This window comes from Macrotis lagotis, chromosome 4 (genome assembly GCF_037893015.1).
Source record: "Macrotis lagotis isolate mMagLag1 chromosome 4, bilby.v1.9.chrom.fasta, whole genome shotgun sequence".
Lineage (NCBI taxonomy): Eukaryota > Metazoa > Chordata > Mammalia > Peramelemorphia > Peramelidae > Macrotis > Macrotis lagotis.
This window is the reverse complement of record NC_133661.1, coordinates 182,163,723-182,186,084: the sequence shown is the minus strand read 5'-3', so window position 1 is coordinate 182,186,084 and position 22,362 is coordinate 182,163,723. Positions and strand designations below refer to the sequence as shown.

The 22,362-nt window shown below is 43.5% G+C and overlaps 4 protein-coding genes across 8 annotated transcripts in view; 2 read left to right on the top strand and 2 right to left on the bottom strand.

Annotated features, from left to right (window-relative positions):
* Positions 1-7,953, top strand: part of RNF212B (ring finger protein 212B) — a 59,548-nt gene extending 51,595 nt beyond the window's left edge. The window contains exons 12-16 of the mRNA XM_074234862.1: positions 4,311-4,350; positions 4,920-5,014; positions 6,078-6,139; positions 6,777-6,817; positions 7,130-7,953. Of these exons, the coding sequence (XP_074090963.1) occupies positions 4,311-4,350; positions 4,920-5,014; positions 6,078-6,139; positions 6,777-6,817; positions 7,130-7,160 (269 nt within the window). The 3' untranslated portion in view covers positions 7,161-7,953. The remainder of the gene's footprint in view (positions 1-4,310; positions 4,351-4,919; positions 5,015-6,077; positions 6,140-6,776; positions 6,818-7,129) is intronic.
* The window catches only part of SLC7A8 (solute carrier family 7 member 8), a 162,391-nt gene extending 143,285 nt beyond the window's left edge, over positions 1-19,106 (bottom strand). For 2 of the 3 annotated variants that reach the window (XM_074234854.1, XM_074234857.1), the window contains exon 1: positions 19,010-19,106. The gene's annotated coding sequence lies outside the window, so the exon portion shown is untranslated. Of the gene's footprint in view, positions 1-16,219; positions 16,237-19,009 lie in introns of those variants that run through there. The other variant, XM_074234855.1, reaches the window with a different exon arrangement.
* HOMEZ (homeobox and leucine zipper encoding) overlaps positions 1,706-22,362 on the bottom strand; it is a 24,526-nt gene continuing 3,869 nt past the window's right edge. Inside the window, exons 1-2 of one of the 3 annotated variants that reach the window (XM_074234860.1) lie at positions 16,220-16,477; positions 1,706-12,067 (exon numbers count right to left, since the gene is read on the bottom strand). In XM_074234860.1, coding sequence (XP_074090961.1) covers positions 10,476-12,035 — 1,560 coding nt within the window. In that variant the 5' untranslated portion in view covers positions 12,036-12,067; positions 16,220-16,477 and the 3' untranslated portion in view covers positions 1,706-10,475. Of the gene's footprint in view, positions 12,068-15,306; positions 15,326-16,219; positions 16,478-22,362 lie in introns of those variants that run through there. The other 2 variants (XM_074234859.1, XM_074234858.1) reach the window with 2 other exon arrangements.
* The window catches only part of BCL2L2 (BCL2 like 2), an 18,268-nt gene continuing 15,071 nt past the window's right edge, over positions 19,166-22,362 (top strand). Inside the window, exon 1 of the mRNA XM_074234865.1 lies at positions 19,166-19,265. The gene's annotated coding sequence lies outside the window, so the exon portion shown is untranslated. The remainder of the gene's footprint in view (positions 19,266-22,362) is intronic.

Below are 22,362 nucleotides of genomic sequence, written 5' to 3'. Positions count from 1 at the left end.
TCCCTTCCTTTTCCTCCCCCCTCCTTAAAATAGCATATAATCTGATATGGGTTATACCTACACAATCATGTTACACATATTTGCATGTTAGTCTTGCTCTGAAAAAAAGAATCAGAACAAAAGGGAAAAATCACAAGAAAGAGAACGAAAAATTTAAAAAAGTGAAAATAGTATGCTTTGATCTACATTCAGAGTTCCTAATTCTTTCAAAAACATGCCATTTTTATTCTATAAAATGGTTCTCTTGGATATGTTCACTTTACTCAGCATGAATTCATAAAACTTTTCCAGATTATTCTGTAACAAGTCCCTTCATCATTTCTTATTATATGATAGTATTCCAACACAATTTACTAAATAATTTACTTCAAAAAGAACAATAAAGGGGGCGGCTAGGTGGCATAGTGGATAAAGCACCAGCCCTGGAGTCAGGAGTACCTGGGTTCAAATCCAGTCTCAGACATTTAATAATTACCTAGCCGTGTGGCCTTGGGCAAGCCGCTTAATTCCATTTGCCTTGCAAAATACCTAAAAACAAAATACCTAAAGAGAACAATAAATTTGTTTGTATATCTTTAGAATTTACTTTGCATAGAACTAATCCCTTAATTTACTCTCCCTTTAATTCCCCCTTCTCCCTTTTCTTTGCTATTTCCCTTTGGATTGAAATTTATTTCTGTACCTGACTATGAGTGTGTATATTCTTTCCTCCTTTGACAAGTTCAGATGACAGAGAGGTTGTTGTTTGTATAGAAATCTCTCATTACCTTTGATTATATGAGATAATTTCCTTTAGCCTTCCTTTCCCTCCCTTTCCCCTAGCATATTCCTTTTTTGCCTTTTTCTTTTCATTCTTCTTTTAAGATCATCAAAGCAAACAAAATCACTCCTAGCCCCCTCAATGTTAGTCTCCCTCTGTGACCCCTGAGGATGATATATGTCCAAAGGGGACATGTTATCATTTCCTCAAATTTAAATGTAAGCTGTTTATTCTTGTTTTGTTTTTTTATGGTTGTTCATTCTTGTTTACCCTTGTTTTTTCATAACCCTTGTGTTTGAACTTCAAAATTCCTATGAAATTCTGGTCTTTTCATTAGAAGTTCTTGGAAGTCCTTTATTTCACTTAAAATCCATTTTTCCCCCCTCTGTAGTCTTATACTCAATTTTTCTAGATAAGTTATTCTTGGATATAAATCTTTGTCATCTGGAATATCATATTTAGGTGTTTTTTTTTATTAGATTTTGCAAGGTAATGGGGTTAAGTGGCTTGCCCAAGGCCACATGGCTAGGTAATTATTAAGTATCTGAGGTCAGATTTGAACCCAGGTACTCCTGACTCCAAGGCTGGTGCTCTATCTGCTGTGCCACCTAGCTGCCCCCATATTTAGTTCTTAAGAGTCTGACTGACCTTTTTTTGCTTCCTGGTACTTTATAAGGAAGATTTCCAAATAATTTGTGCTGCTATCCAAAAGCAGCACAAACTGCTTCAGAAGTAGAGGTCTCCCAATTATTTGAAGTCTTTAAAAAATATTCTTATTTTTCATGTTTTTTATCTTCAAGTATTTTTAAAAATTAATCTCTGCCTTCAACTAGCTTCCCTTCTCCCTTTAGCAAATTAAATAAAGGAAAACACCTGAAAAAATCCTTTAATACATAGTTATAGAGTTCAGCAAAACAAATTTCTTTATTAACCATGTATATGTATCTCTTTCAGCATTTTAAGTTCATCTCCTCTCTGTCAGGGTGTGTTTTATCTTCAATCTTTTCTACTGCTGAGCTATACTGATTAAAGAGCTAAAATCTTTCAAGTAATTTTCCCCTATATTATTAGTGTATACATTACTCTACTAGTTCTATTCACTTTGCATCAGTATATAGAGGCCTTACCAATATCCTCTGAAACTGTCTACCAATTCTTGTGGAAAAATAATTTTCACAATTTCTGTTTTTCTTGGAGTCTTTAGATGCAGGAGCTTGTGCTTCCTCATCTTCAGACTGAGTGTTTTGATCCTTCTTGGGCTCACTGGCAAAATATTTCTCAATGGTGTTCCTCTTGTTTTTCTGCTTGCTCATTTTCCCAGCCTTAGCTTGTTTTGGGGGTGCTTCCTGAGCTTTTGGGACACTCCCACAAGGGTATCAGTGTGTGAGGCTCTGTCCTCCCTCCTGGTCTGTGAATGACTATATGTGCCCCCCCTCTGCCACAGGGCTGAGGTGGGGGGGGCCTGCTGTTCTATTGGGGGGCTTAGACTTTGAATGTGGTCAGAACCCCAGAGCTCTGCAGTCTCTCTTCACTTCCCTCCCTAGGTTCAATGGGCTCATGCCCTGGGGGCTCCTGCTTACTGGCTCCGCCTGCTTCTGTTTCCTGGATCTGGGCTGCAAGGCCACTGCTTGCTGTGTGCTCTTAGGGCTGGGCTTCACATGCTCGCTCTGGCAGAGGTGCCCCCTCTGTTCCCCCAATTTGTGCCCAGTGCTCCCCAGGGTGTAGATCAGGAAACTCTCTGGTTGCTGTGAGCCACGGCTCCCAGCACCCTGGGACTGCCTCCGGGAGGCTGAAGTTCTTTCGCTCTGGCGGGCCTCCCCTCTGACAGGTCGCCCCTCCAACCCTGGGGAGCAAAGCTTTTCTGCTCTTTTCCAGGTTACCTTGAGTAGAACTGCCTCACTGGGTCTCTCTGTGGGTTCTGTCTCTCAAAAATTTAGAGTCCTTAGTTTAGAAGTTTTAAGAGCACCTAAGAGAAGATCCTCTCTTGTCGCCATCTTGGCTCTGCCCCCTTTCATGATTTTCTTGCATCACTCACATTTATTTTCTCAATTTTTCTCTTCCTGTCTTGATTTTCAAAATCCATTTTGAGCTTTTCCATGGCCTGAGACCAATTCTTAATTTTCTTGAAGCCTTTGGATGTAGAGTTTTGATTTTTTTTTACCTTCTTCTGAACCTGCCTTTTGCTCTTCCTTGACACCATTGTAACTTCCTATGGTCAGATTTTTTCTATTGTTTTCTCATTTTCCAGTCTATTACTTGATTTTACCTTTTTGTTAAAATAGCGAAGGGCATACCATCCCAGCTTCAGGGTTCTGTGCAGCTGTTTTCAGAGATACTTGTAGAAATCTGTAAGTTTTCAGATCTTCCAAGATGATATGATTTAAGGAGAGATGTGTTTGCTACAAGCACTCTTTGCTGCCCTAGAACTATGAAGAGGTTCCTTGTTCCTTGCTCTGGTGACCTTGCTCCCACCCTGTGACTGCCTCTTCACCCTAGGATTGCCACCCAGATCTGAAAATGGGCAAAGCAACAAAATTCTACCTCTCTGACAGAGAGAGAACTTGTGACCAGTTCAACCCTTTTACCCTCTGTTGACTCTGAAAGCAACTGCTGCAGCTGCAGATTCAGTGGCTCCCAAGGCCTGCTCTTAGTTTGCTGGACCTGGTCTTTGCTGGTTTAGCCTGCAACTGGATTATACTCCTCTTTCACCTGGGGACAACAGAGCTTTCTTGCTGACCTTGTAAGACTAAATTGTCTTGGTCTGGAAACTTGTTTCACTCCATCTTTTTGTGGGTTTTGCCTCTCTAGAGTTTGTTTGGTATCATTATTTAAAGATATTTGGAGGGGTTTGGGGGAGAGCTCAAACAGGTTCCTAACTTTACTCCACCCATCTTAACATTGTCTTCCCAGGGACACTCTTTAATTTTATCTCTGAATCCTTAACATCTAGCACAGTGCTTTACACATTGTGGTTTAATAAATGCTTGTTGGAGGAGCAGCTAAGTGGTACAGTGGATATAGAGCACTGGCTCTGGAGTCAGGAGGATACTTATTTCTAGTTGTGTGACCTTGGGGAAGCCACTTAACCCCATTGCCCCATTAAAAAAAAAGTAAAATAAATGCTTAGTAGATTGAATTAGATTATGATTTTCATATAGATTGACCTAGATAACTTCTGCTTTCTTTACAGTTTTGTGAGGTCAGTTATTTGAAGAATGACCATATTTAGGACATAGAAACTTATTTATTGTGATATTATATTAAATAATTATAATTATTTAGTGTGTTCTGTTTCTTCTGCAGCATTTTCATGGAACACAATTTGCCAGGGGTCACACCAAGATAGTATAATATACCTTAATATACAGCATAGATGCTTTGACTCCCATATATGGAGAGATCACAAGGGAGGGAGGTAAAATATTGTCTTGTGCTCTTAACTCACTTTTCTTTCAGTGGCAGCCATCAATTCTATCTCTCCCATCACCAGTATATCTGAATCTTTTCAATTCATTGATTGCTTTAATTACTTTTTTTTTATGCTTTTCAGACACTCCTTCACCAGCTCCTACTAATAGCTTATCTTATTGGTGAGTTGCAATATATCCCCTTTACTCTGGAACCCTGAAAGCTGCCTTAATTACACATTATACCCTGCTAGCCATTAATCTATCATGCAGTAGACAAAGTCCTGGATTTAGAGGCAGGGGTTATTCATCTTAAACCTGGCTCAATCAACAAGTGGGCCTGGGCAGGTCATTTAACATCTCTTGAGTCTTAGTTTCCTCCACTATAAAATGAGATTGGACAAGATGACCTTTAAATTCCCTTCTAACTCTAAGTTTATGATCTTTTGGATACTCCTCTTTCCACATTTAGGAGCAAAGATTGCTCTCAAAATTTTCACAACTGAATTGTATCTGCTGGCTACCCTCTACCCCCACTCCCCCACAAAAGCTGACCTACATAGTCATAACTATTTAGAATCCATTTCCTAAACTCTCAGATTTTAAGTACCATTAATTGGAAGCACAGGGTATTTTTTCTTGACATGTGAAATTTTGACTCTGCAAATTGAAATATATGTATTGCCCCGTACATAAAATTTACTGTTTCATCCTCCCTTCTAATAGCTCCTTTCTCATCCAATCTCTATTAGGGCTATCTCTGCTTCCTCAGGACCAAGGATTTCTTCAGTCAGGTCTTATCTAGATGGTGTTACTGGGAATACAGCTCTCACACCCAGCGGCTCAAGTAAGTGAATTACATTCCCAAAGAGCTACATTTTTTCCAGCACCTTCCCTAGCTAAAAACATGCTTGTTGGCATCCTGACGGAAAAAATTTACTTGAAAACAATCTTTTTGAAAATAATTTATTTTAAATAATCTTAGGAGCCAAGAAGGAAAAAAAAGTATTTTTATGGATCATAATGGTTAATAAAATATGAATCCAAACTAAACCCCAAGCAGCCAATATAAGAGTTGTTCTACTACTGACTACCAATTTGTGTCTGCTCACTAGTGAAAGTGATTGTGGGAGGCAAGAAGTCCTGAAATATTTTGTATTAAGGTCAAGGAAAAGAGAATGGATGTCTGATACCACTGAGACAGATTACCTTCTTTTTACCCTATGTTTTAACTGATAGATGTGCAACTTTATGACAGATTTTCACATACTGGTCCATATTGGATTAAAAAAAATCAATTTTTTTTTGCTTTTTACATTGGTAGTATTTACCCTAATTTCCTAATTCATCTTGGGTTAAATATTCAGTTACCAGAGTAGAAGCAACTATAGTTGGTGGTTGTTGTCAGCAAGCTAGGAAGGAGCTTTGTTTTCACTGACGATAAATTCTTTTTTTTTTTTTTAGTTTTTTTTTTGTAAGGCAAACGGGGTTAAGTGGCTTGCCCAAAGCCACACAGCTAGGTAATTATTAAGTGTCTGAGACCAGATTTGAACCCAGGTACTCCTGACTCCAGGGCTGGTGCTTTATCCACTATGCCACCTAGCTGCCCCGATGATAAATTCTAAAATCAAAAAGTAGTTGTGTACCCCTCTTTGGCAATAGCCATCTTATATCTTTCTCAACCATCCTTCTCTTTGTAAACACTTTCTACTTAGTTGAATTTAAATCTCAGATCATATCTTATGCAAGAAATATGGATCTCATCACCTCCCCTTTAATTTTTTGCTAATGGCTTTAAAGAATAGACCAACCCCTTATGCCTGCCTCTGGCTTCCATAAGCTCAGAGCTGTCTTGCCATTGGAGCCCACAGCATTTAGGAATTCCTGAAGGGTCTTTTCTGCTCCCTCAGGTCAGAGTGATGGTAGATCAGCACCAGAGACTCCTGTGGCTCTCCAGCTACCAGTCCGACAGGTGAGTTCTATCTAATTCACTAATTTTAGCACAAATAATGCACTGCTCTTTAGATCTCTGAATGGTGGAAAGTGCCCAACTCTGGCTCTTAACTAGAATGAGAGAGTATAAATTGTGGGCAAAGATCTGGGTTATCAGATCACTAAAGGGAAAATTCTGAAGTGAATAGGTTTTGTTATTTTAGTTGCTGATAACTGTTTTCTGTTGAGTCCTGTCACAACGGTTCCAAAGGATAAATATTCTTGGAGGATACTTTTATCCCCTAGGGAAGGTAGTTACAATGATGCTTTTATTTCATTTATTTATTTTATTTAAGGCAATAGGGTTAAGTGACTTGCCCAAGGTAATATATAGCAGGCAATTTAAGTGTCTGAGGTCAAATTTAAACTCAGGTCCTCCTGACTCCAGGGCTAGTACTGTATCCACTGCACCACCTATCTGTCCCTACAATGATGCTTTTAGTACAAAAGGATAGACCTTTGATCTGATCCACTGAAATAGCACATGGCCAAGAAAGAGTAGGAAGGAGCTTCTAAGGAAAAGATATTAACCAGATGAATAACTAAACACAAGTATTGGGTTCATTTCCAATGGTTTAGAGTTTGAGAATATTTCTAACAGCTCTTTCTTTTCTCAGCTCCCGGTCACCCCCCAGACACCTCAATTACATCAGTCTAGGTAGGTGACTTGCATCTTACTCTATATATACTTCTCCTTAGCAAGAACATGGCTGCCAAAGATGTGTCACTAGAGGAAGGAAGCTTTCTAGTGTCCCTGAAAAGTTTGCAGAAAATAATACACACCAGAGGGATAGGGTCATTAAAGACTGTTCACTCCCTGTGACCTATAGAATAAACAGTAGTTTAGGTGGAGGTTGGAAAAGAATCACACTTCCCCTGAAAATTATGCCTTGTGGCTTGCATCATGGGAGCTTTGTGGCCTTCCTTATGGCTGGGCACAACAGCTTTGCATTCCTCTCTTCTATTGCAGGTTGCCCAACAACAAAGGCAGATGTGATTAGTCAGGGAGAATAAAGCACTGATCGTTCCCTGCTCCTGGATCAACCTTTCCCTATCTCCTCATACTGTCCTGTATATGTTGCCAGTGAGATCCTGAGAATTAGCTGTGGTTGTAGCTAATTCTCAGGATGTTACCAGGATATTACAAAAGATCCCTTAATACTTGTTTTCAAGGTATACTGTTAATGTACTCAAAGATTCCTTCACTTCTGGGGTATCTGGGAAATAAGGAACATCTAAGACACTTCTATCTATTGTTGCTTTGGAAAGATGGCTATTTTTCCTTCCTCAGGTCATATTAAATATCATCTCAAGAAATTTAAATGCAGGAAGTAGAAACAGATGCCAGTGCAAAAGTGGTGAATACATTCAGCAACTACACATCAAAACTGTTTCTTAGTTCAGGGTAGCATCATCTCTAGCCAGAAGCAAGCATTCAAAATTTGAATCAATTCCTCTACCTACCTTGTCCAGTGATTACATTTTTTAATCCATATACTTGTGGCCTCCTCTATGCCTAGTTACTAAATTAATTACTTTTCTCTTCTTCTGTTTTTCCCCCCCTGTAAAAATATTAAGTGTGAGGCACTTATGTTCCCAATTTATTGATTCATAAAAATAATAATTAGGAAGATTTTTTCTGTCATCAGTATCCCCTATACCAACTATGCCATTTAAAGCATAGAATCCCCATGGTTCTCCATCTCCCTAAGCAAGGTTAAGAGTGCCAAGGATGTAGAGGACTACCTAAAGGGTACTTCACCACTATTCCATCCTTATTAAACATCAAATAACTCCTACTGTATAAAAGTTTTGGGTGGTTTATAGAGATTTGTATATTATCCTGGGAGTAATAGATGGTTTTGTAGGAATGACAATCCTGGAAAAGTACAAGGCAGAACCGAATCCCCAACTACTAAATATCCACACTATTACTATAAGTGTACCTACCTATGTTCATACAAAGGGCTCCCACAAAGTTCATTGGGAAGCAATACACTGTAACAGGGTAGCCACTAGCACCATGCCAGAATTTCAAGAACTATATCTTCCTATCCTACTTGGAGTATACTATCAACATTCCTTAGTGATTTTTAAGGTTTGGGGGGAAAAGTAGCTACTGGATGACCTTTAGTAACTCATTACTGCTAAGTGCCAACTAGATAGCGTCATTGTAACTTTATGGATACATGAGAGATGCCACATAACTGATTTATACATGAAACAATCAAACCCAGATTCCTCTAATCTGGTTGTATGGCCTGGAAAATTAAGTTGTTTATAGTCTTGAGGATATGATACAACAGATTTAATCTGGGGCTCCAGAGGGCAGCATTAAAAGCAAGGAGGAAATTCCATGGAAGCATCATAGTGTGGTGGAAAGCCTGATATACTTGGGAGTCTGGGGAGTTCTAGATTCAACTTCTCCAAGACTATCTCTTCATCTTTATTGGATATAATATAGTTACCTACTTGCTTCAAAGAGCTGCTATGAGTCTCCAATTGAGATAGTATACACTAATTGTTTTGCTTAAAGTATTATATGGCAGACTTTATTTCATCTTAATATAACTAAATACCTTAGAGTTGTCCAAAAAATGAAAAAACCCACCAGAATGGGCTGCTTCATGAGGTAGTGTGTTCCCTATCAACCAAGATGTTGAAATAGAAGCTGGATGATACTTTGTATGGTATGTCATAGAGATTCATGTTTCAGATACAGCTCAATTTAGATAGTGTCAAAGAACCTTTCTAACTATAAAGCTTAATATTTTACAGGTTTTGGGGTAGAAAACATTTAGACATTTGATATAGTGACTGTAACAGAACCAGAATCTCACTCTTCCTTGTAGATTCCCTGTATACTTTTCTAAAAAGTCTCTTAAAAGCAGGTAGAGAGAATAACTTTAAGAGCCAAAGTTCTTTCATTTCTGGGTCTATATTGGAAAGATTAAAAAATCTTAAATATTACCATTTAGTGGCAGAGAGAGAATTTGGATCAATTTCTTCTAAGAATGCTGGTTTATTGCTTCCTTTAGGAAGCTGGTTTCCTTTTTCTACACACTTTTTTGCAAAATAAAAACACAGTAAACATAAATGTTAAATACTATCTCACCTTACTCCTTAAGAGTCCAAAGCAAAAGTCTAGCTTATGGGATGACAGAATGGAGGATAGAAAGAGACAATTTTTTCTTTACCTTTTTATTACATTTCTAGCAATTTGGGATTCTCTCCCTTATACTTTTTCTTCAAAGGAAACAGCCCAATGGTGTATACTTTCTTTTTACCCAACCTTAACTGATGAAAACCATTCCATAACAAATCAAAGATTAATTTAGGCAGAGGCCACAGTCCCTGCATTTCAAGACATCCAATGTAAATTGAGGTGGAAAAAAATTCTCCTAGTGACAAAACAAATCCCCCAAATAAATGAAATGCCAGAGTCTTATGTAGCTCTGGACTTTAGATAGGGAGATAGAGATATAACAGGGGCTTGATTTGTAAAATCAAACCTGGAACCATCTTCCGTTGAGTTCCTAAACAGTAGATACCTCATCACTACTTGCCTCTCTTAGTAATAAGTTTCTGCTCTATTTTCTACCATCCATAGATTCCATTTAGATCAGCCACTACATTACTGCAGTACTTTGTGTTCACTAGAAAGGGCTAGGATGGCCCTTACATGTCAAAGTTTGTTTTAAAAAAATAAATTTTAGGATTAGAATTAGGGCATTTTTTGCTGGTGGACAGTGTGTATAAGTAGGTAAGAATGGCATGAAGTTTGAGTTAGAGAGAATGAAGAAATGTGTGTTAAGAGACAGGCCAAGGTTCCACCCCACATTGTGCCTTGGATATGCACTCAGATGGAAGCTGTGACCCTTATTCTAAGGGAAATGTAGTAGAAATGGCAATTATGGCCTCTAAGAATTGAGACCTAATTCAAGTCACTGCACTAAGCTAGGACAAAAAGGGTGACAGAAGTGGGGTAGGAGGAAAGAAGGAGACAAGAGTGGGGAGAAGAGGAAGAACAGAAGAGTTCCTGTGGCAATGCAAGGTAGTTTGGGTCAAATTCCCCCCTCTCTTCAACAAAGGATTGATAAAGGACAGAAGACCCATATTTATGGCCTCCTGCCCCCTACCCCCCACCCCAAAACCCTTACTTTGTGTCTATGTCCCTACCTTCCCCTCACCAAATACATAGCCTCTCAGTTCTTTGCCAACAAGGTAAGAAAAATGTGGATATTTTTTTTGTTTGTTTCAACAGTCACTAAGTTGATTCATCTTCTAATAACATCCCCCCCTCCCCAATTCCCCACTCAATCCTGAATGATTACTTCCTCCTCTTCTTCCTCCTCTTCCTCCTCACCCCCATCCTCTCCTGGAAGTTCTTCTTCCTCTTCTTCTTCTTCATCCTCTTCATCCAGACAAACTACCACCTCTGCTGGCTCAGGTGATCGATAATGGAACCAGTCTAACACTTGCTGGGTGCTCAACCCTGACTCTAGACTCAGTCGAGGGAGGTCATCTTCTCGTAACTGCTGGTGAACAGTCCAGTACCGTTCCAGGGGACTTGTGTCTGGGGGAGGGGGAGGGAGGGGTGGTGGTGGCATCTCAGCCCATTCTTGCAAGGGCCTGGCCAAGGGTTGTGGAATGGAGGTAGCAGGTTCCTGGTAACTGGGGGGACCAGGCACTGCATTATCTCGAAACCACTTCAGTTGTCCATGCTTGAGGGCATAGCGGGTGTCACCAAACCACTGGATAATCTCTGGCCTAGGTAGGCCAGTGATTTGTTCCAGTTTACAGTAATCCTCACGCCGAGCCCACTGACACTGTAAAAAGAAGGACTTTAGAATGGCCAGCTGCTCTTTGGTCTTGCGTTTAGTCTTCCGTTGGCGCTGCATATCTGGGAAGTAGTGCTCAGTTGAAGTAGCTCTGCCTAGTCCTGGGCTATGTCTTAGACCCTGGGGCCAAGCTGGCTCCAAATGTGGAGGTAGCGCCTGTTCATTGGGGGAAGGTGGCTGAGGAACACATCCCACTGATTGAAGTGGTTTGGAGGAGGCAGTGGCTCCATTAGCCATTACACGGAAAGAGGAAGAAGAGGTAGAGGAAGGAGAAGGCAGGATGGATGCAGGCTCTTGCTTGCAACTATTGGCAAGTAATGCAATAGGTGAAGGCCTGTCCCGAGTGTGTGAGAGATGGAAGCCAGTAGGGTGGTCCCAGGCAGTAGTTCCCAGGCCATGGGGTTGATGGTCAGGACCTCTGCTTACCAGCTCCTTGGAGAGACCACTCTGCAGTTCCTGCCAGAAACCAGGTTGATGGGGGAAGGCCCCACTGCCAGGTACAACCAAGGATTCCTTGGTCTTGTGGTGGCTCAAGGGTAGTGAGGATTCTTCAGGCTCCATCTTTAATCGTTTCAACTGAGGGGGCTCACTAAGTGTTAGAGGGCCAATGTGGGTGCCAGCTGAGTCTGGGGGTGGCACTGGAGTGGGTGGAATATCCTCTGGGGGTCGCCCTGCATGATGTGTAAGAGAAAGAAGGGATTTGAAGTGGAGTTGGTCCTGGTTGTAGACAACCCGGGCTCGAGTCTCTTCAATTTCTTCTGATGACCAGCTGATGCCGCAGCGAAGTCGCTGGGCCATAAACCAAGTCTTAACTTTCTCCATTTGCAGTCCATAGCGAAGGCAAAGCAGAGCAATGTCTGCTAGGCTGGGGTAGGGAAAGTAACTGAAAGTCCGTAACAAGTGCTCGTTGCCATCTAGCTCACTGGTCTGGGCAGCCTGGGTCCACACGAGCTGCAGCTCCTCTGAGATAGGAGGGAGGCAGATGAGCCCTGTGGGGGGGCTGGCAAAGCTGTTAGCCTCTTTGTTGGGGGGCATGGTGATTTCTGATTTGTGCCCTTCTGAGATGGCTGTAACAACAGGAGAAATGATTTAACCACTAAGCTCTCTTACCTGCCTCCTATCTTCCCTGGCTTCTATCATCAAAATCTGTGTGGCAATATGAGGAGAGGAGATAACCATGTGCACACCTTTATATATCCTATCTTGTCCCAATTCCCTCAAAGAGCACTGCACCCTCGACTGTCACCTCTAGTTGGGGGAGGGGGATGGGATGTTGTGGTGGTGGTTAAATGGTCGGTCAAGATCTCTTTCAAAAGAAACAGGAGGGGGGGCAGCTAGATGGCCCAGTGGATAGAACACCGGCCCTGGAGTCAGGAGTACCTGAGTTCAAATTTGGCCTCAGACACTTATTACCTAGCTATGTGGCCTTGGGCAAGTCACTTAACTCCATTCCCTTGCCAAAAAAGAAGAAAAAGAAAAAAGAGCTCTAATATTTATATTTGTCACAAACTGTTCCCTAGGATGTGGAAGGCTTTGAAATGGACAGACAGGTCTTTCTTCCCCTTCTTATAGTTGTGATGATACAAGAAGATACTATAACAGATAATATTCAATGGATCCTTGCTTCCCAGGTAGGAAGTAGCTCTACTTGTCTTAGATTCCTTCCTCTCTCTCAAATTCCTTACAGTGATACCTTTATGTTTTGGGAATAAAGATCCTATAAGAAGGGAATGGGAGTACCACCCTCTATGTTTCTAGCTTAGGTGAGAAAAGACAGACCTTCTCAGGCTAAAAAAGGGAGAAGCAGTTCAGGTTTATGGGATGGTTCCTACCAGGGACATACATACAACACCTGGTCAAAAGAGGGTGGAAAAGGGAAGGAGGATTCTCTTCACCACTAAGTAAGCCTCAGAACAAAGGTTAACCCTTTCCCCACTCCCACCCCCCTCTTCCTGCCTTTGTGTTTTCCAGCTGCTCAGCCAGTCCCTAGGGATCCCTAGGGCCTTACTATGCAGAGGGGCTGCTCTCATCTCTTTTTATGCTAAGTGGTCCTCTGAAGATAGTTCTGCCTAAACTGGGCATTAACTCTAAACTCAAGCAACTCCCAGGCAGAAGGCTTGGGGGGGGGGGGGACAGGTAAGAAACTCGACTTGGACAGTCCTTAAAGACTCCCCATTCTCATAAACTCTGCTAATGTTCCTAAACATCTTCAATTCAGTGAATAATTCCAACCTCATAGCCTTGCTACCATGTGCTTTCATTACTAAATTTACCATTCCTCTTGAGACTAGGAATAATGTGAGGAACACTAGATTTGAGTGTCACACCTAGTTTGCCTTGGCATTTATTAGCCCCTTGTTAATGGTCCAGTCCTTTAATCTCTTCTGGTCCCAAGCTTCCTTCTAAATAAAATGAGAATATCTCCTTTTACTATCTCAAAGGGTTGTTGTGATAATGAAATGAGATAATGAATGTGAAAATGCTGTATAAATATAAGACAGTAATGTTAACTTGAGAGTAAATCTTTCCCTTCCCCTCTATGAAAAATTACTTCCCAACCCACATTGTTACTGTTCTGAGATAAGCAATATCACTATGCAAGTGGCACAACCTAATGAGCTAAGAAGGTAAAGGAGATCCTGGATCTGCTTGTTTCAGGTTGGATGGGGGGCCTGGAAATGTACTCTGCCAGGTTTTTCACAATTTTTGAGTTCAGGGATAATACACTGCACCTCCAAGCCCATTCTAGAGTATCACAATGAGGGTCACACTGCTGAATTTGAAATGACTGATGTCAGAAAACCTGGATTCAAAATCTACCTCTGATGTTCACTGTATGTGTGGGTCTTAGTTTTCTTAATTGTTAAATTGGGAGAGAGGGGGGAAGAGAGAATTACTGACAAATGACCTCTTAAGTCTCAGTTTAAAACCTATTTTTGCATGATCCTCTGATAAGATAAATGAGGAAAATGCCTAATGAATTCTCAGGACAGATAAGAGACATATTGGGTGGAATCTGGAGTTTTCCTATATTCTCCCTTGTGGGGTGGTCTAGAGACAAGGAACATAGGTTTCCACATACTGGGGGAAAGAAGGGTTAAAAAGACAAAGTTGTGATATTTAAAATGGGACAAAAAAAAAGACCCAAATCCCTTAGGGCCAGTTATCCTCACTAGTTATGCATGGTATTATAAAAACAGCATGATTTATTGGCTAGGTTGCTTGATTAGAAGTCAAGAAGTAAAGGTTTGAAGCATGCCTCAGGCAAGACTTAAGACAAATCACTTAGTATCTCAGACCCTCAGATCCCCTATCTCTAAAATGGGGATAACAACGGGGCATGTTATTGTAAAAATCAAATTCTGTAATTTTTGTAAAATTGCATTGCAAACTCAAGCATGCCTGTAAAAGTGAGAGCTCTGGATTACTAAACCCAGAACAAGAGGAGTCTACTTCTTTCAGAAGCTCACCCCAGGGGCTAGTGGTAGCACAGACAAGAAATCATGGCTATATGGCCACAAAAGCCCTCTGGAATCCTTCGTCTCTTAGAAACAAACCCACCATGATCTACAGAGATCCTAGTCTTAGAAATTCATTATATGGGCTGATTCCTCCCCAGAAGAATTTGGTTTGGAGAGGGGAGAAAAAAACACTAACCACATCCAGGGGCTGATTCATGAAAAACATTAAACAATACTTTGAGTAGGTCCTACCAACAAAAAGCAGAAAGGGAGGAACTACAAGGGTTTCTAGATCCTGTTTTGTGTTAAGGATAGGGGAATGACTAAGAAGTTTCAACTCCATCCTCAATAAATTTGTCTTTTTTATTTTTAAGCCCCTCCCCCTCTTCAGTGAAACAAACACACACACACACACACACATACACACACACACACACAACCGTTCCAACAGTTCCCAGTTCCAGATAAATAATCCATTCAGCTTCTTACTTTCTCTTACTTCCCCTAGGGCATTCCTTTCACCTGAGCAAAGAGGAAAGCCCAGAAGACAAAACTTGCAAAGATCCGGAGAAAGGGTGGTGTGAGGGGACTGGTTATTAGAAAGCTCAGGAAAAAAAAATTAACCGATTTAAGGAGTCCAGTCCAGGTTTTCTTTCCAGGGAGGAATGCTCGACTGAAAGGGGGAACCCTGGTATCATTTTGAGACAGCCTAGAGTTGTGGTGTGCAAGGTGGGTAAAGCTTTAGAATTCTGCCAAGGACCCACAGTTTTGGCAGGTAAAAAAGGAAAGAGCAAGGCTTACAGACAGACAAGATCTGAACTTAAATGCAAAGTTAAGACACTTACTAGCTGTGGACCCTAGAAAAGTCACGTAACCTCTACACCTCAGTTCATTTGCAAAATGGGACACACTGGAGAAGGAAAAGCAAACCACTCCAGTATCTTTGCCAAGAAAATCCGAAATGGGGTCCTGGGGAGTCGGACTCGGCTGAACAACAAAGACTTCAGTAGCCCAGTCTGGGGTACTTTCTTGATGAAGGGGTTTGGGGGCCCCAAGAATTTACACTATCCAAACTAAGCAAAGGAAATAGTGGCGTTGAATTGTTGATAAGCATAGGGGGTGGGTTAGGGATGAAGAGTGGGGAGGGGAACCAACAGGATTTGAACATGGCAAAAGGGGTTGTGCCTGGGTCTTGTCCGCCTGACTTGAGAAGGCTGCTTTCGCTCCGGAGTCGGGGGCAGCAGGTCGGGACTCCGGGGCTGCAAGGGGTGCCCCGGGGGCGGAGAAAGCTTCGAGGCGTCTCGAGGATCCCGGGCGGTTCCTGCGCCCCCCGGCGAGTCGGCTCCGAACGCCGCCTCCATCCTTCCCCGAGGCGGCGGCCCGGCCCCGGGCCCCGGGAGGCGTGCCAGGTGGAGGTGTCTGTGGGGAAGGGGGCGCCCGGCCCGGGCCGGCGGCTGCCAGGCCTGCGCATGGGCGCGGGGCGCCACCTCTCCCTCTACCCGTGGGGCCCAAAACTACAACAACAAAAGGGCCGAACACAAGGAAAGTTGCGGCGGGTCGGGGCCGCGGGGCCGGGCGGCGGGGCCCTGCTTCCCCGCCTGCGCGGCCCGCTCAGCCCCGGGCACCCCATGCGGCGGGGGCCCGCGTCCCGGGCTGGGCGGCGACGCCCCCCAGCTTCGGGCCCCCCCGTTCTCGGGTCCCGTCCGCCCTGCCTCGGGACAGGGGTGGGGGGAGGTCCCGCACTCGGGGGTCACTCACCGCGGTCCGGCCCGGGCGGCGGCTTCCAGCCTCGCACCGTGGACCGGGGGGGAGGGGAGGGAACAGGGGCCCGGGAGCCTCCAGAGTGATCCGCCCGCTGCCCGGGGCCAGAGCCGGGCGGGCGCAAAGCCAGGCCCGGCCGGGTCCGCTTCCCGGGTCCGCTTCCCGGGTCGCGCCGGTCCCAGCGGCCGAACCCGGCCGGAGCGAGGGAGCTGGGGCGGGGCCAGGGGGCGTGGGCAGCGCGGCGGGCCAGGGCGGGCGGGGCGGCCCCGGGGAAACGGGCCGGGGCGGCGTCCTGCCGGCGTGCGGCCCCGGGAGCAAGGCCCCGAGCTCAGGGCGCCGTCCGGGGGCCCACGCGCGCCGTGCCGCGCCGGGACGGGCTTCCCGCCCTGCCCCAGCCCGTGCGGGGGGCTTCGGGGGCCGCACGTAGCGCCCCGGGCCGGCCACTGCCCGCAGCCCCGCCTCCACCACGTGACTCGCGGAGTCGCTGCTCCGAGCCCGTCCCCCAAACAAACAGCTGGGGAAGCACCTGGCGGGGCTCCGCCCCCGGGCCCCCCGCCGGGAGCCGCGGCCGCCCTTCTGCCGGCCTCCCCGGAGGAGCGCGCCCAGCGGCGCCGGGCACGGCTGTCCCTGCGGCTGGGCGCCCCCGCCGGCCGCATCTCGCCTGCTCCCCGGAGCTCCTGTGTCCGCCCCGACAGGCGGCTTCCCGGGCGCGGCGGGCCTCTCCGGGTCCACGAGGGCACGCTGCCTGGCTCGGCCCCAGACGTGGCCCCGAATGGAACCCCATCTGCCAGAGCGCCTTCCGAACCCGCTTACCCGAGGCCACCGGCCCGCCCCGCCTCCAGGGTGTCCGGGTTGTGGGTGCGCCCTCCCCGGGGACGGTGAGCTCCAGGGCACCGGCCGAATTCTGCTTTTCAGTTGTGTTCCCAGTGTTTACTACAGTGCTGTCTAGGAGGTGTTTAATAAATGCTTGGCCTCACGGGGCCCAACAAGCCCAGAAAACTCAACCACCCCTTTGCCCTGACTGAATTACATAAACACTTTCTTGTAGTTTTTAATCTCTTGCCATTTGGGTCCTCTTTACCCTACACTTGATTACTCCTGTAAGATTTTCCTTTTAAACACCCAAGTTAGGATAATTATCATTCCTGTTTTAAAAGGTAGGGAGTAACCTCGGGGGGGGGGGGTGAAATGTTTTTTGCTCAATTAAAAGCCTCAATTCTTCCCTCAAAAGAGAGACCTCCATTTATTTTAGAATTTACCAGTCTATTTTAAAGTCTAGAACGCCTTTTGGTTACCAGGGATATCAGATCTGTTTTTGGCCATGAGTCCCGTTTCAGAATTTTGAAATACAACTATATGTAACCATGATCCACATTGCCTTTCCTGCCAACCAATCTGCAAGCATATGCTGTTGGTATCCTTCACATTAAACTTTTTTTTTAGGTTTTTTGCAAGGCAACGGGGGTTAAGTGGCTTGCCCAAGGCCACACAGCTAGGCAATTAAGTGTCTGAGACCGGATTTGAACCCAGGTACTCCTGACTCCAGGGCCGGTGCTTTATCCACTACACCACCTAGCCGCCCCCACATTAAACTTTGGTAGTTATCTTTTAAGAACACAGTCTTGCAAAATAAATCCACAAAAAAAGACCTACAAACTTTCCAACCCTCAGGTTAGATCTCTGGATGACATCACTTCTAATTAGGAGAGAAGTCCAGAGACCTTTGCCAAAGCTTGTATTTGTGTCTGTCTGTCTCAGTAGTTACAACCCTCAGGTTACAGAAAAAGCACCAAAGGAGCCACTGGATTTGGGAGTCGAAGGCCCTGAGCGAATCACTCTGGGCCTCAGTTCCCCTCTCTGCAAAAAAAAAAAAATGGGTTGACTAGATAATCTTTAAACTTCCCTTCCAGCTTTAAAATAATAGTCAAACTAGATCTAAATGAAAGAAAACTGGAGTGACCAGCAAAGACAACACTGTAGCAATAAAATCAGATCAAGGGGTGGAAAGGAAACATTGTGGGATTTACCTGGTGGCTACAAATTATGGAGAGATTATGGTAATCAGCCAAGGACAGCAAAATTGAGGTGGGGGGAGGTGACTTCATACTGGATTCATAAATTATCTTATCTCTGTGGTTCAAGGACAGCTAGAAAAGCTACTTCAAGAAAGACCAAGGCAGAATCTTCTTGACTCCAATCAGGGTTTTCTTGATAAAGATACTGGAGTGGTTTCTTTCTCTGGCTCATTTAATAGTCAAGTGGTTTGCTCAAGGTTACACAGCTAGTATCCCAGGCTACTTTTGAACTTGGAAAGATAAATCTACAAAAGAGAAAACCCAGGAAGTACAAAGGCTCCCACTCTATGTTCTGAAAAAATTTTCTACTAGAGGAAAGATAAAAAGTGAGCACTAGAAAGACTGGATTGACTAAAGCAGTAAAGGGCCTTCTCTAGCCAAACATCACTTTTCCTGTGGCTAGAAATGAGTATGGAAGCAAAGTAGATTCTTCCCTCTCCTTTTGACCAATTTCTTTTTTTCTTGGTATATGCACTCCACACATGAATCTGTTTAGATTCCATTGACCACAAGTATGCTCTCTTTGATTGCATGGACAGAGCTAGTGGAAGCTGGAGAGGCTACTAATACTTTTTAGAATGGAGGACTGATGCAACAAGAGATGCACTGAAAGTTAAAGGGATTGAGCAATACATGGGTAGGCAGGGGTGGAAAAACTGGATTGTGGTGGAAAGCCCAGGAGATACGGTATCGTGAGGTATTCCCCACTCACCTCTCCTTGAGTCTCTGTTCCTCATGTTGAGTTTATCCTTCAGCATATCAGAGTTTACTTACACCTTGAGGGAAGGAGAGGAGGACAAGCTGGAGTGACATCACAGCTCACTCATTATGATGTAACTAGGAGGCACCTGATTATTCTTGGTCCAGGGCCTTCTAGGGGTAGGAAGATTCTGCCCTAAACCTAGTCAGACCGTACCACCACCAAGATGGGGGGAAGGTGAGACGACTTGGGGGGCAAGTCTTTCAAGGTAAGGGGGGGAAGACATTTTCTCTACTATTAATCTACTCCTTGCTATCCCATTCTGGACAGGCTTTTGTGTTTCTTACCCTCCCACTGTTTCATGGCTGCCTGTGGTTGTAAGGCTACATAGACTTTGCTCTTCCCTCTGACTATGGAAGCAGGATGCAACCCTTAGGGGCTTACTTTGAAGAATTAAATCGTACTCTTTCCCCAAGCAGTCCCCATGACTGTACTAGCAGCTGACGGTGTATGTAAAATTGTCCATTTCTCTGAAGCAATTATCTTAAAGATCCTGGAAAACTTACTAAGTATCCTATTCTAGCCTTATACCTCTCTCACCTTGCATAACTTTACCCATCACGGGTGAGATTCTGATGGGACTTTAAAAATCAGCTGCTTTGGTATAAAGGTGCCGCTCCATCTCTGACAAAGGGGATGACTATGTGCCCACCTTCAAGAAAAATCCCTTCTCCTGGGCCCAGAACATATCTGCTTTTGTAGGTAGTTCAGAGATTCCACTTTTTTTTTTTTTTGGTTAGAAGTTTCTACATCCACGAGAAGTAAGGGAAGGGTCTCACATTCAGGCAGGTGATCCAGATTCAGGTGCAAGATTGGAGAATATATAGATTGGGGACATATTATCATGACCTGCAAACATATGTTATTGAATGTGAGGGCATGATGAGGACTGAAGTGTACTTTCAGTTGATTTTAATTTCCTTTCATCTGCTGCTGATTGAATCATGGATTCAGAGTCTTCAGGCAACTTCACTTCTCATTTATCACCTCCAATATAGTGGAGGACAAAGGATGAGGGCAGAGGAAAAACTCATCAGTTCATTTTACTACTTAGCATTGTATATTCCATTGTGAATGTTATAAACCTTTTACTCAAGCCATCAGACCTTTTAAAATCAGGTAGTCTACTTCAATGGGAAGATAAGAGGGCATCCAAAGGAACCTCCATTTGTCAAATGGAATCACTATATCCTGAGTTAATCCCTAACTACTTGCTTAGACTGGTCTTTTTAGTTGTGCCCTTGATGCCTTTCCCTCCATTTCTTGTACTCTTCTATCCTAGCTTCTTTTAGGACCTTGTCTCATTAGAATCTTTCCTCTAGTGCTTCATTCTCCCGAGACTACAAATATGTTCAAGTTTTTCCCGTACCTTCCCCCAAATTTATTTTACTTCTTTGGGCAGTTCCTTCCACTAATCCAGTTTATAGAGCATTCTTAAAATTCAGTCTTAATTTGTGCCTTTATCAGGTTCTTTAAACTTCTCCAGAGGTATTCCTCAGGTTCACTACCAATCACCAAAGTTATATCTGATGTTTCTATCAAATTCATTTTCTTCAACCCCCTGCATTTTTATGACCCACACAATTGCAAGCACTCTTCCAAAGATGTTACCAATGACAATGCCAAATGTAATATTTAGTCCTGTGAAAGTGAAAATGATTTTAATTCTATTTGACTTAGTAAAAATTTCATATTCTCCTTCCCAGTGGATCTAAATTCCTTACCCTTGCAAATATACTCAGGTAACCCTCAGGTCACTTGGCTTATGATTTTATTTTTAAGACTTGTGATTTCACTTTGGTAACATGCTCTCCCTTCACACCCCTATCCTGGATTAATTTGGGTATCGGTCATGTCATGCTCACCACAACTGGAGTAGTAATGTCCATTGCCTATAGACTGTCATTACCTGGACTACTCCCATCTCCTGAAAATTTATCTTCCAGTGGTGTGATAGGAGCTGAGATATTTATCCCACCTCTTCAAAATATCTAGCCAATCAGAAAACACTTCTGCTGCTCTTTTGTTAATCTGTATAAAAGATCCTATTGTCTCTAACCTAAGGTCTTTGGTTACTGAGGATCCATTGACCCCTTTTATTGGCAAATTCTGAGCTCATTAATAAAGGGAATATACTTGGAACTTTATTGCCTCAGTTTAATTTCTATGACACCTTTAGGTGTCAGGCTGCTTCCTGCCCAGTCCTTTCTGGACACTTTTTCTTCCCTGCTTCATTAGACTATTCTGATTTTTCCTAATGGCTCAGAATCATAGAAATTCTGAAGACATCTCTCTCTGACCCTTTGAGAGGCATTTTTCACTTCATATTATTTCATTTTTCTCAATACTTAAAATGTCAGATACATAGATGAATCCCAGATTTTAAGTCCTGATCTTTAGTGCAAACTAATTCCAGATGCACCCCCCCCCAAAAAAAAACCCTTCCATTAAACCCATTCCTTCTGATAACTGATTTGTCTGTTCAATTTACTCTTCCTGGCCCTCACCTCTCACAGCCCATCAATTACAAAAGTAATCTTCTAGGCATTACGTGCAACCTTCTTCTCTAGTTCCATTATTACTAACCTGACTTAGGCCCTCATGGTCACCTGCCTAAATGTCAAGTCTTTCTGCTTCAGTCTTCATCATCCTTCATCCCACTGCCAGGTGTCATTATGTACTAATCTCAGCACATCATCCCTGTTAAGGATTGTTCGAAGGCTTCAATCTTGCCTATCATCTAGGTCACCCTGATTTTTCTAGCTTATTCTCATACTGTTCCTTTATATACCCTCTGCTCCAGTCAAATCAGTCAGCTTGTTGTATCCTATACTTGTTTGGGGACCTTGGTTCTCACAGATTATCTTGTTATCCTCTTGCGCCTCCCACACTCCTGTAGACCCATTGAATTCCTGTTTCCTTCAAAGTTCAATGTCATCTCCAGAAAGCCTTCCCAATCTCAGGTGGAAATCACCTATAGTGTGTAAATATCTGTAGATCTCTATTGATGCACAGGATTTTTATACCATGGTTGTCACTGTTATGCACCATACCTCAAAAAGACTAATTATCTGAACTTTGTAGTGCTCTGCACGTTTCTGATGCTTAATGTGTTGAACTGAAATGTTAACATTGCTTAGTACAGTGAAAATTTTTGCTTAAAGATGGAGTTTAGAGATATGTAGATTTTAACTTTGTCAAAAAGCTCATTCCATGTTGACTGAGAAAGGACAATTGTCAGGAAGTTTCTGGGGAGAATCTAGATTTAGCCAGTGATAGGAAGAACACAGTACTGGGATCAGGGG